We start from the raw sequence: 12,785 nt of genomic DNA, 5'->3' as shown, positions 1-12,785 counted from the left end.
GGTGCTGGTGGTTTTGGCACTGTGTGCAGGTGCCAAGTCCTGTTGAAAGGTGAAGTCTGCATCCCCATAAAGTTGGTCAGCAGCAGGAAGCATGAAGTGCTCTAAAACTTCCTGGTAGACGGCTGCATTGACCCTGGACCTCAGGAAACAGAGTGGGCCAACACCGGCAGATGACATGGCACCCCACACCATCACTGACGGTGGAAACTTTACACTGGACCTCATGCAACGTGGATTCTGTGCTTCTCCGCTCTTCCTCCAGACTCTGGGTCCTTGATTTCCAAAGGAAATGCAGAACTTGCTTTCATCAGAAAACATAACTTTGGACCACTCAGCATCAGTCCAGTCCTTTTTGTCCTTGGCCCAGGCGAGACGCTTCTTGCGCTGTTTCTTGTTCAAGAGTGGCTTGACACACGGAATGCGACACCTGAATCCCATGTCTTTCATGAGTCTCCTCGTGGTGGTTCTTGAAGCGCTGACTCCAGCTGCAGTCCACTCTTTGTGGATCTCCCCCACATTTTTGAATGGGTTTGTCGTCACAATTCTCTGCAGGGTGCGGTTATCCCTAGAGCTTGTACACTTTTTTCTACCACATTTTTTCCGTCCCTTCGCCTGTCTGTTAATGTGCTTGGACACAGAGCTCTGCAAACAGCCAGCTTCTTTAGCAATCACCTTTTGTGTCTTGCCCTCCTTGTGCAAGGTGTCAATGATTGTCTTTTGGAAGCTGTTAAGTCAGAAGTCTTCCCCATGATTGTGGTGCCTTCAAAACAAGACTGAGGGACCTTTTAAAGGCCTTTGCAGGTGTTTTGAGTAAATCAGCTGATTAGAGTGGCAGCAGGTGTCTTCTATATTCAGCCTTTTCAGAATATTCTAATTTTTTGAGATACCAAATTTGGAGTTTTCATTAGTTGTCACTTATGAATATCAAATTTAAATGTAATGAACATTGGAAATACATTGGTCTGTGTGCATTGCATGAATATAATGTACAAGTTTCACGTTTTGAATGGAATTACTGAAATATTTTCAACCTTTTGATGATATTCTAATTTACTGGCCAGCACCTGTATTTATGTTACGTTTATGGTGCCGGTAAAGCTGGAGAAAGCGTTGGAAGCAGCGCTCCGGCTATGACACAGGTGGGAGTCGATGTAGTAACACACACACACACACACATGCAGCATCTTCTCCCAGCAGTCTGACGCTATTTACCTGATCACAACTCATTCCCCGTATGTGCAGCTCAGATTCAAATCATCCGAGTCTCCGGCAGCATGTGTGTGTGATTGAATGTTTCCATCAGCAGACGTTTCACAGCTGCAACCAGCCTGGCCTCAAGGTTTCAGAGCCTGCAGGGGCAACCTTTCCAATTAACAAGGTTTTTGATCGATTTGGCGGCATGACAGAGTGTTAGTTAGGTGTGAGTGCAGGTTTGACTACAGGTGCTAACTAGCGTTTTTGTGTATCACACATTTTATTGTACAAATGAACTTGTAAGACTTTACTCTAACGAAGTTTTGCAAATTCCTTTCTGTTTTTATGGTCTTTTGGATTTTTTGGGTAATTTAATTTCTTGATGACTTTTGCTAATTGTTGTCATTCTGTCTTGACTCGTAGTGTCGGTGGGCTACGAGTACGAGTCGTGTGCGAGTCTGATCCTGTGGGAGAAGAGGACAACATTTCTGCAGGGCTACGAACTTGATCCCACCAATTTGGGCGGCTGGTCGCTCGACAAGCACCACATACTCAACACGCGCAGCGGTACGTTTCATCTACACGTCGTGTTGTTGTTTTCTACCCACAAGTGAGCACAGACTTCCAGACAGCTTTTCCCTGCAGTTTATATTTAGCAGGTTCCCTGTGTGTTGGAGGCTTTCAACACTGTATATCTCACCCAATGTGCTATTCTCTTAGGGGGAGCAGGGTGGGGTGGGGCGGGGTGGGGGTGGAGGGTTCAGACCACACAATGCTTCCTGTAGTTCACATTTTGTTGTCAGGCACCTGCATTACTTAACGGTGAGGATATTCACAGGAAGTTTTTGTGCCATCTCACCTAGTTTTAATTCCCTTCTCAACTAAAATGGCATCAACCAATCAGCATCAACTACCACTGGTGGTGTTGGGGGGGAGGGGGTCCAAAAAGTAACCTAGGATCAAATTGAGGAAGAAGAAAAAAAGGTTTTAATTAAAGGCTTAACGTTCTTTTGGAGGAATACTTTGCAAACTTTTCAATGCATTTTTATTTTAGATGCTTTTTTTGAGCCGTTATGTGCTAAGCTAACCCTTTACAGGGTTAATGAAAGGTCACCCAGCCCCTATCGCACCATGTGGCCAGAATATTCCACTTGCAACTTCAGACTTGCAGGCCACTCCGTCTGCATGTTTTAGATCATGAACACAGCTGTTTTTTGTTTTTCATTATTTAGAAATGAATCGCGCCTGTGGACACTAATGAAGGCTGGGGAGACATTTCCGCAGATTAAGATTAAGGTGTTAAAAGTACGAACACTGTGAGGAGATAAGTTTCATTTTTGGTTTAACCACAGTGAAATAACAACAGACACTAGGGCTACTCGGAGCAGGAAGCAGGATTGTGCTAGCTAAACCAGCTAGCGTATCAAATTGTCATACCTTTACAGTTGTGTGTTATGTTAGAAATTATGGCGGAAAAAATGCCAACTTCAGTTTTAAAACGTAAGATCATGTTTTGGTTGCATCCAGCATTCTCCTGTACTCTGGGGGTGTGGCTTAGTGGGAGGAGCCACAAAAAAGAGGGTTGGACCTTTGAGTTGTGTATTTTCAAATTGGGCTTGTAGCTACTCAAAGTATCTGTTATAAATGACTCTCGGCTCCCGTCACATGACATTGTAGCCCAATATGTGTCAAGTTGATTGAGCTGCTTCCATTGTTGATGCCAGTTGGCTGTGGTGGCCTTTCTGAATGAGGTTGACTACAAAGGTTATTCAGCTGTAGATCCGATGAAGACTCAGTCGTGTGATTCGTGAGACATCGTGAGACAAACCAATTCCAGCTCCGCCAGAGTGATGACTTGTGTTTGATCCCTTCAGGCATCCTCCACAAAGGCAGCGGTGAGAACGTCTTTGTGACGGAGCAGCCTCCAGTGGTCACCAGCATCATGGGAAACGGCCGCAGGCGCAGCATCTCGTGCCCGAGCTGCAACGGCCTCGCCGACGGAAACAAGCTGCTGGCACCAGTTGCCTTGGCGATGGGAAACGATGGCAGCCTGTACGTCGGGGACCTCAACTATGTACGCCGGGTCTACCCTTCTATGAACACAACTGGCATCCTGGAGTTAAGGTAAAACCTCTAATTGATCGTGGAAAAGGAAGAAAAGGAAATGTAAGAATAATAAATCAAGCAGCTTGCAGAGGCGTATTGATTGTTGTAGATCCTGACAGAGTAAAAGATGAGGGAGTGAGCAGGACAGGAAGAGCGCTAAAGACATGATGTGTAGAAGTGTTGTACAATAAGAATGAGGTGAGACACGGGGGATGGCAGGACTTAAACTTGAAATAATTTCTCCAGAGTGCTTTTACACATTTACGTTTTGTTGTTCGCACCACAGCCGGCTTTGTGTTCCTCTCTGTAGGTAACTCTCTTCAGACTGTGTGCATTAACATTTGTTTTGTTCTGCTTTTATCTACTTTTGTCTCTTAAAGGAACAAAGATTTCAGGCACAGGTGAGAGATCCTGAGTACAATAAAGCTGCAAGTGTCCAAAATGTGTTTCATACCATCTTCAAAAGTAAAAAAATATACAAATAAAAGCATTTTTTTTCCTACGACAGTAATAATCCAACCCACAAGTACTTTCTAGCCGTGGATCCAGTATCCGGATCGTTGTTCCTCTCCGACACCAACTCCAGGCGGATTTACAGGGTCCGCTCGTTGACGGGTGGGCGGCTGCTGTCGGACAACGCTGAGGTGGTGGCGGGGACAGGGGAGCAGTGCTTACCCTTTGACGAGCGCTGTGGCGACGGAGGGAAAGCCACAGAGGCTACGCTGATGAGCCCCAAAGGTACAGCCTCCAGCCCGAGGGCAGTTCACCCTCGTCTTCAGATCACATTCATTTCACTCTACGGTCTTATGATAACGATCAAAATGAGCGTGGAACTCAGACTTTAGTGTTTGGACAAGCACTTCGAATCTGCAGTTAATTTCTGAAGTCGTGTGAATTTACAGAGCTTCAGATTTCCATTAGCTTGTGTAAGAAAAGCAGGACGGAGGCAGAACCAGGTTAACGCTGAACTTATAATGGAATTATTTTTTGTGGATCACTGGATCTTCCAACACTGTGACACCAAACTGTCAAGGATGTCACACTTTAACATTTCCTGTCGGTGACGTATGTGTGTGTGCATGTGTGTGTCTCTTTATGGTGTGTGTATCAGACAGAAGGCAGCATTCACTGGCTCTCACCTGTCTCACACACAAGCATCTTGCCTCTTTTTCTTCTCCTTTCATCCCTCCTCACATCCGCTCCCTGCCCTTTGTTTTATCCTCCGTCTGCTCTTTTGCGTCCGACCGCATGTTGGAGATATTTTTGTGCACGGCCGCCTTGAGCACTTCCTGCTCCCTGTTAGGCCAACAAGACCAACCATTCCTTTTCTGTAAACAGTGGAAAAATAAAATAGAAAGGTGGAAACAAATGCTGGAGGACACTCAGGTCGTGTAAAGTGAGCTGGACTTGGAAAATCCTGGGTAGGAAAAACAACATTCCCCGTTCTTGACAACGGGGGCGAGCTCCACTCTGCATCTCGATGACTCACCCCCTAAAAACTAACACTTCCCAATGGTTCAGCGCCCCGCTCCGTCACCGAGTACCCGCTCGCTCAATGATGCACGGAGCCATCCAGCTGCCAGGGCTGCCATCCTTTTTCAGCGGCGGGAAAGACGGAAGTTTAATCGACTTAAAATGTCTGCGGGTCGCCTGAGTTACGAGTCGTCACTCTGTGGTGTTCGTCTCTGTGCTGACAGGTATAGCGGTGGATAAAAATGGCCTGATGTATTTTGTGGATGCCACCATGATCCGCAAGGTGGACCAGAATGGCATCATCTCGACTTTGCTGGGCGCCAACGATCTGACGGCCGTTCGACCGCTGAGCTGTGACACCAGCATGGACGTCAGCCAGGTAGGAGACAGCGGAGAAGAGACGAAAGGTGACGGTGTGATAGATGATGATATAGGAGCCCTGAGTGCTGAGCTGTTGCGATGACGGTTGGGAAACAAGCCAGCCAGAGGGTCAGGGTGAGGTTTATATGGAGTCTCTTCATTAAAAAGTGAAGAAGCTTATGTGAACAGCCCCCCCCCCCACCCCCCACCCCCCCAGCATCTTTATAGTCTCCTGTATCCTTCCTGTCTCTGTCTACCAGGTGCGTCTAGAGTGGCCCACGGACTTGGCGGTGAACCCCATGGACAACTCTCTCTATGTCCTGGAAAACAATGTCATATTACGCATCACCGAGAACCACCAGGTCTGTAACACCGCTGGATCTCGCTCCAAACCCCCCAAGGGTGGGCACTCACTGTAGGGTTCTGACAAGATTTGGTTCCAATTAGGCTTTTTCCAGCCAATGTAGGAGCAAAAGTTCAATTTCTGCGAGTTTTCCAGTGGTGACAAACTAACCGATTAATTAGTTCCAAGGAAATTCAACTTGCTATTATCTAACTTCATTATTGAAAGTTTTATCTGCTGTTTAAAAACAGCGCTAAGTTTTCTCCATCTGTGGGATGACATCAGCCTCGTTGATGGGTGGTTTCGTGTCGTTTCCTGAAGGTGAGCATCATAGCAGGCCGGCCCATGCACTGTCAGGTTCCAGGCATCGACTACAGCCTCAGTAAGTTGGCTATCCACGCAGCCCTGGAGAGCGCCACCGCCATCGCCCTGTCCCACTCCGGTACCCTCTTTATCGCAGAGACTGATGAGAAAAAGATTAACCGAGTCAGGCAGGTACGTTCTGGCATCATTTTGCTTTCCTAACGACAATTTGGGCTACAAGAACGGACAGCACGTCTGGTCCAGCTGTTTTTTCGTTCTTTCTGTAACCTTACCTGTGTTTGCTTCCTCTGCTCCTCCATCTTAGGTGAACACTAATGGAGAAATCTCCCTCCTGGCTGGCGCTGCCTCCGACTGCGACTGCAAGAACGACGTCAACTGCAATTGTTTCTACGGGGATGACGGCTACGCCCCCGACGCCGGCTTGAACTCCCCGACTTCCTTGGCCGTGTCCCCTGATGGAACGCTTTTCATCGCTGACCTCAACAACATCCGCATCAGAGCTGTGCGCGCGAACCGGCCCGGCCCAGCTGTCTCCAGCGTGGGGTTTGCGGGCTCAGCGCAGCACGAGGTGGCGTCGCCGAGGGAACAGGAGCTGTACGTTTTCAACGGGGAGGGGCTTCACATCCAGACGGTCAGCTTAGTGACGGGCGAGCCACTTTACAACTTCACCTATGGTCCTGATGGAGAGCTGGCCATGCTGGTGGATAACTGCAACAACACCGTCAAGGTGAGGCGGGACAGCTCAGGTCAGGGCGGAGGAGCCGGCCTGCTCCGGCTGGTGCTGCTGCCCGAGAATCAAGTGGTGACGCTGGGTTTGGACCCAACCGGGGGTCTGCGGAGTGTCTCTGCCATGGGCCAGGAGGTGGCTCTGATGGGCTACAGTGGGAACACGGGCCTCCTGGCCACCAAAGCTGATGAAACTGGATGGACGACGTTCTACCAGTAAGTCTGTGTTAGATCTGAACACACGTGCACACCCAGACCCTCTCTCTCCAAGTCAGATTCAACGTGAGTGTGGAATCTAGAATGTTAGAATTCATGGTTTCCTTTGGCTTTAGTCGCGATACACTACTGCCCCCTGATGTCAGCTTTCAAAACTACAGTCCACTCCTCTGCTCAGACTTGTGGCCATCCTTTCTAGTTAAGTCTGATTTGAAGTGTGGGTGATCTTCCACTTGTCCAGGTACGACAGTGAAGGTCGGCTGACCAACGTGACCTACCCAACGGGCATGGTGACCAGTCTCCACCGGGAGATTGAGCGTTCCATCAACATCGACATTGAGAGTTCGAGCAGAGACGACGATGTGACCGTCATCACCAACCTGTCCTCGGTGGAAGCCTCGTACACCGTGGTGCAAGGTACAAAACCCAAACCAGTCTAGGGTTTCCTTCCAGAACGAGTGATTAGAATTCTCCAGGAGGTTATTTTTCCACATCCAGTCATTTCCTCCCCTTTTCTGGTCTTTTTCATGGAATAAAATTACCAATATGTAGTTGCTAATCCCAGCTGGGTCATCCAGCTTTTGAAAGTCATCACAGTGAAATTCATTAACTCGCGTCGAGTGAATCCTCCTCATCCCTCAAGCTTTTCACTTCATTCTCTCTCTCACACACACACACACACACACACTGACATACAAAAACAGCTCTCATCCGGTCCCCATGATCCCTGAGCTTATTTGGAGTGTTTAGAAAAGAGGAGAAGGAAGAATAATTGTCTCCTCTCCCCTGACCGGTTCAAGCGGCGTTGGCACCAGCCTGAACCGGGCTCTGGTGATCCGCGTGTGGCGGATTGTAGACGTAGTCAGCGATCCACCTGCAGTTGGAGCCGAGTTGTTCGCAGAGCTGTAAGTCATTTAGGGTTTCCTCTCCTCTGTGTGGGTTTCAGCTGACATACTCACTTAACCATCCCTCTCTCGTTGCGCTATTCCTTGCTCTCTTCATTAACTCCCGCGCAGTGAATTCTCAGCGGCCCTCGGGCTCTCGTTTCACCCCCTCTCTGTCTTTCCCTCAACCTCGCCTGTGTTTTATTATGAGGTTGCTCAGACAGAGTGCAGAGAAGATTTATCTAAAGGCTGGTGCTGCCAAGTCAGTGGAAAAAGGAAAAAAAAGCTGCACTTTTCTGTTTGAAGCATTGTTAAAATGTGCCTGGAGCTTTATTACAAATTGGTCTTATGGATTACTGTCGTTTATGGCAGGGAGTCGGGCGGGTAAAATAAAATAAAAACACCCGATCCTCTCACTTTTCGTAAATGCCCCCCCCCCCCCCCCCCCAAACATAGCATCTTGTGGATAATTCTGAGCCCAAAACAGTTTTATCTCCTCCATTGTCACCGCCTGTTTTCAGACATCAGAAGGAAAATTAGCCTCCGAATGAGGCTTGGGCTTATCCGTCTCTATTCTTGTGAGAAAGACATTAAATTGTAAAGATAAAGAGATTGTGCGGCGGCCGTCTGTTTCGCCTGAATAGTTTCAGTCAGAGTATATTTCACTTTGATGGAAGTAATCGGGAATCACATCAGCTTTATGGACATGATCTTGTTCTTATTGACGCAAGCCTTTTTAACTCTAATCTTCCGTTTCCATCCGATAGTCGAGAAGTGGTGGTTTAATCTGATCATTTCTGATTGGTTGGTTGGGTTTAGTTTGGTGGTGAAGGCTTGAATGGAAGTCTACGGGTGTTAGGATGGTGCTTACTATCTCACCGGATCAGCTGAGTCCAAATCATGGATTGACAAAAACACTAAATGATGTGTTCGTCTCCCCTCCTACAGACCAGGTGAGGAACACCTATCAGCTGTGCAACAACGGCACCCTGAGGGTGATGTACGCCAACGGGATGGGCATCAGCTTCCACACCGAGCCCCACATTCTGGCAGGTTCTGTCAGTCCCACGATTGGTCGGAGAAACATCACCCTGCCCACAGACAACGGCCTGAACTCCATCGAGTGGCGTCTGCGCAAAGAGCAAACCAAGGGCAAGATCACCGTGTTTGGGAGGAAGCTGAGGGTAATCCTTTACTTTTGGGAAATGATGGAGTTTTAGCCGGTTTTGGTCAAAGATCAGCCGCGCGTGCGTGCATCACTTGAACACGTGAACATGTAAATCCCTGCTTTCTTTTCCTCAGGCTCACGGTCGCAATCTTCTCTCCATTGATTTCGATCGCAACACCCGAACGGAGAAGATTTACGACGACCACCGCAAGTTCACGCTGCGCATCATGTACGACGCTCAGGGCCGGCCGGCCATGTGGCTGCCCAGCAGCAGCCTGGCTGTAGTCAACGTGTCCTATTCAACCACCGGACAGCTGGTCGGCCTGCAGAGGGGAAGCATGAGTGAGAAGACCGAGTTTGACTCTCAGGGTCGCATCCTGTCTCGCTCGTTTGTGGACGGGAAGGTGTGGAGCTACAGCTACCTGGATAAAGTGAGTCCATCCATCATCAGCGGAGCCGTAGCGTCAAGCCGCGCCAAGGAAGCCAAAAGCATCAGTAATATGAATTTTAGAACTGAGTGAAATGATACATCACTTTTATGGTTATGAAGGTGCGCATGTGTCGAGGGAGAGCAAATTACCTCTGGTGCTATTTCACAGGAGGGAAGTCATCCATTCATAATAGTGTTATATTAATCTGTACTTCTACTTTCTTCTCTCTTCCAGTCCATGGTGCTGCTCCTTCAGAGCCAAAGACAGTACGTCTTTGAGTTCGACGCCTCGAGTCGGGTCACAGCTGTCACCATGCCCAGCGTCGCTCACCACACCATGTTCACACACGTGTCCGTCGGTTACATTCGCAACATGTACAACCCTCCGGAGAGCAACGCCTCCATCATCCACGACTTCAGCGAGGATGGCAGACCCCAGGCCACGCACTACCTGGGCACCGGCCGTCGCGTCCTCTACAAGTACGGCAAGCTGGCCAAGCTGTCAGAGATCGTGTACGACAGTACCGTGGTCACTTTTGGATACGACGAGACGGCTGGTGTGCTAAAGATGGTCAACCTGCAGAGCGGGGGCTTCTCCTGCACAATCCGCTATCGCAAAATGGGCCCACTCATCGACAAGCAGATCTACCGCTTCAGCGAGGAGGGGATGGTGAACGCCAGGTTTGACTACACCTACCATGACAATAGTTTCCGCATCGCCAGCATGAAGCCCGTCATCAGTGAGACGCCACTTCCTGTTGACCTCTACCGATACGACGAGATCTCCGGAAAGGTGCACACATGTTTAGCATTATTTAGTTGAAGTGCCTTTCTGAGTGCTCACCTTTACTTTAAACATTCCCTTAAAGGTGGAGCACTTTGGAAAATTCGGGGTCATCTATTACGACATCAACCAAATCATCACCACAGCCGTAATGACGCTGAGTAAGCATTTCGACACCCATGGGCGCATCAAGGAGGTCCAGTATGAGATATTCCGTTCACTAATGTACTGGATGACGGTGCAGTACGACAGCATGGGGCGGGTGGTGAAGAGGGAGCTGAAGATTGGGCCCTACGCCAACACCACTCAATACCGCTACGATTACGATGGAGATGGACAGCTCAGTGGTGTCAAGGTGATTGAAACATTTACTTTTCCATCATTCGATAGAGGGTTTTGTCTGAAGTCACCCTTACTGGGGGGAGCTTATGGGTAAAATCGCAGCTGAAAATAACTGAAGGATGTTTTATCCAGGTGAATGACTGGTCTACGTGGCGCTACAGCTATGACCTCAACGGTAACCTCCACTTGCTGAATCCCGGAAACAGTGCTCGAATTCTCCCCCTCCGCTACGACCTCAGAGACCGAATTACCCGTCTGGGAGACGTCCAGTACCGCCTGGACGAGGACGGCTTCCTCAGCCAGCGGGGCACAGACGTTTTTGACTATAACTCCAAAGGTCAGCTCCTGAGGGCCTACAACAGAGGCCCTGGAGGCTGGAGCGTGGTGTACCACTACGACGGGCTGGGCCGCAGGGTGTCCACCAGGAACAGCATGGGTCAGCACCTTCAGTTCTTCTACGCCGACCTCAACCATCCAACCAGGGTGACGCACATCTTCAACCACTCCAGCTCCGACATCTCATCACTCTACTATGATCTACAGGTAGGCGAGGATGAATACTGTACTACAGTCTGTGCACAGGATCACTCCCCGTTTTCTCACACGGCAATCTGGGCGTGCAGCAATTTTCTAGAGGTGGCCATGGCCACCCCTGACCACCCCTTAGGGGTGCCACTGCTGTGGTCATCATACTGCATATTGTGACTTTAAAAGGCATGGACGCCTCTTAACAGCTGTTTTTTGTTTTTTTGCTAGTTTTTTTCTACAATGCTTTATGTGCAGTCACAGATAGTAGAGTAAACAAATGTCCTTTGTCACTTTAATCAAAAGACAGTTTGGCTTTAAAACATCTAAATGTTTGCATACTACTGAACAAATGTATGTATGAGTCAAAATAAACTCTGTGGCCTACATAAATGTAAAGCTGCACGTTTTAATCTGAGCTAAGTTGGGCGTTTTAAACCATCTCTAGGGTCACTTGTTTGCGATGGAGGTGAGCAGTGGAGAGGAATACTACATAGCTTCTGATAACACAGGCACCCCGCTGGCAGTCTTCAGCAGCAACGGGCAGATGATCAAACAGGTAAAACACGAACACCTGTAGATGTGGAGCAGTAGTTCTGGTTTCAGACTCAGAAAGGTGGAACCATTAGCTAACTATGTTCTCCAGTTGCAGTACACGGCCTACGGTGAAGTGTACCTCGACTCCAACCCAGAGTTTCAACTTGTTGTTGGTTTCCATGGCGGTCTGTACGACCCTCTGACCAAGCTGGTCCACTTCACCCAGCGGGACTACGACGTCCTGGCTGGACGGTGGACGTCTCCCGACTACAGCATGTGGCCCAAGATAGGAAAGGATCTCTCTCCGTTTAATCTGTACATGTTCAAGAACAACAACCCCCTCAGCGACATGCTGGATGTCAAAAACTACGTCACAGGTAACGTGGTATTAAAGGGCGCTTTGTTTACATGTTAAGTTCAGCTTCTGTGTGAGATTGTTTAAAGAGCAAGTCACCCCCTGATCAAATTTTGGTGCTGAAAAACTGTATAAGCGAGTGTCTACTTGAGCTGTAAACATGTGTAGTCATCATTTCGGCACTTTAGTGCATCATGTTTAAAATTTAAATATTCAACTTAAAACTGCTGGTGTGGCGCCCTCTTCAGGATAAAACTCTACATTACCTTGAATTTGAATCAGCCTCTGCTAATGGCTAAGCTGTACCATGCTATGTTAGCTGTGGGGTCTCCATCAGCGCACGTGTGTGTGTGTGTGTGTGTGTGTGTGTGTGTGTAAGCAGTGGGGGACTTGTTTTTTATTTTTGACTTTTTTTTTAAACATTCAATTAGGTTTTATTACACTAATAAATCATATAGTTTCTCAAACAACGTCTAAAGAAATCTATATCAAAGTTTATGAATCGGATTTGACTCAATACTTCAGGACTTGTGTAGGAAGACCTGAGACCTGGTCCCAGCTCTGGTTGGAGGTCACAACACAACCTACACAACACGATCCAAACTCCCTTCATTCCCATCCAGTTGGTTTTTATGTGTCCCAGATGGTAAATGTCCTGACAACAGTGTCTGAGTCCCTGAGACAAACACACTCGGTGTGTTTTGGGATGAAACCTGTGGCCGTTTTGCTTCAGAGATTAACTTTTGTCGCTCAGCAGGCTGTGTTCTTGTTTGCTGCTGCAGATGTGAAGAGCTGGCTGGTGATGTTTGGCTTCCAGCTCAGCAACATAATCCCAGGATTCCCTCGACACTCGCTCTACTTTGTGGAGCCACCGTACGAGCTGCAGGCCACCCAGCACTGTGAGAACGGACAGGTACGGTCGGTGAAGCACCATGTTTACCATTTTTCTGCTAAAACTGATGTCGTAATGGTTAAAAAGGCATCTTGTTAACTTTCCTCTAGCTCCACCGTGTTCTGC

The 12,785-nt window shown here is 48.3% G+C and overlaps 1 protein-coding gene across 10 annotated transcripts in view; it reads left to right on the top strand.

Annotated features, from left to right (window-relative positions):
- The window catches only part of tenm2a (teneurin transmembrane protein 2a), a 374,562-nt gene that overhangs the window by 359,457 nt on the left and 2,320 nt on the right, over nucleotides 1-12,785 (top strand). For all 10 annotated transcript variants that reach the window (XM_054738553.2, XM_054738565.2, XM_054738550.2 and 7 more), the window contains 17 exons: nucleotides 1,618-1,761; nucleotides 3,069-3,318; nucleotides 3,681-3,701; nucleotides 3,809-4,038; nucleotides 4,998-5,152; nucleotides 5,394-5,495; nucleotides 5,798-5,971; nucleotides 6,105-6,742; nucleotides 6,984-7,159; nucleotides 8,575-8,810; nucleotides 8,929-9,225; nucleotides 9,460-10,017; nucleotides 10,094-10,363; nucleotides 10,483-10,893; nucleotides 11,324-11,434; nucleotides 11,522-11,789; nucleotides 12,550-12,680. In XM_054738553.2, coding sequence (XP_054594528.2) covers nucleotides 1,618-1,761; nucleotides 3,069-3,318; nucleotides 3,681-3,701; nucleotides 3,809-4,038; nucleotides 4,998-5,152; nucleotides 5,394-5,495; nucleotides 5,798-5,971; nucleotides 6,105-6,742; nucleotides 6,984-7,159; nucleotides 8,575-8,810; nucleotides 8,929-9,225; nucleotides 9,460-10,017; nucleotides 10,094-10,363; nucleotides 10,483-10,893; nucleotides 11,324-11,434; nucleotides 11,522-11,789; nucleotides 12,550-12,680 — 4,172 coding nt within the window. The remainder of the gene's footprint in view (nucleotides 1-1,617; nucleotides 1,762-3,068; nucleotides 3,319-3,680; nucleotides 3,702-3,808; nucleotides 4,039-4,997; nucleotides 5,153-5,393; nucleotides 5,496-5,797; nucleotides 5,972-6,104; nucleotides 6,743-6,983; nucleotides 7,160-8,574; nucleotides 8,811-8,928; nucleotides 9,226-9,459; nucleotides 10,018-10,093; nucleotides 10,364-10,482; nucleotides 10,894-11,323; nucleotides 11,435-11,521; nucleotides 11,790-12,549; nucleotides 12,681-12,785) is intronic.

The sequence above is a fragment of the Nothobranchius furzeri genome, chromosome 2, assembly GCF_043380555.1.
Source record: "Nothobranchius furzeri strain GRZ-AD chromosome 2, NfurGRZ-RIMD1, whole genome shotgun sequence".
NCBI classification, from domain to species: domain Eukaryota; kingdom Metazoa; phylum Chordata; class Actinopteri; order Cyprinodontiformes; family Nothobranchiidae; genus Nothobranchius; species Nothobranchius furzeri.
The sequence above is the reverse complement of the archived record's forward strand: the minus strand, read 5'-3'. Positions and strand labels throughout refer to the sequence as shown.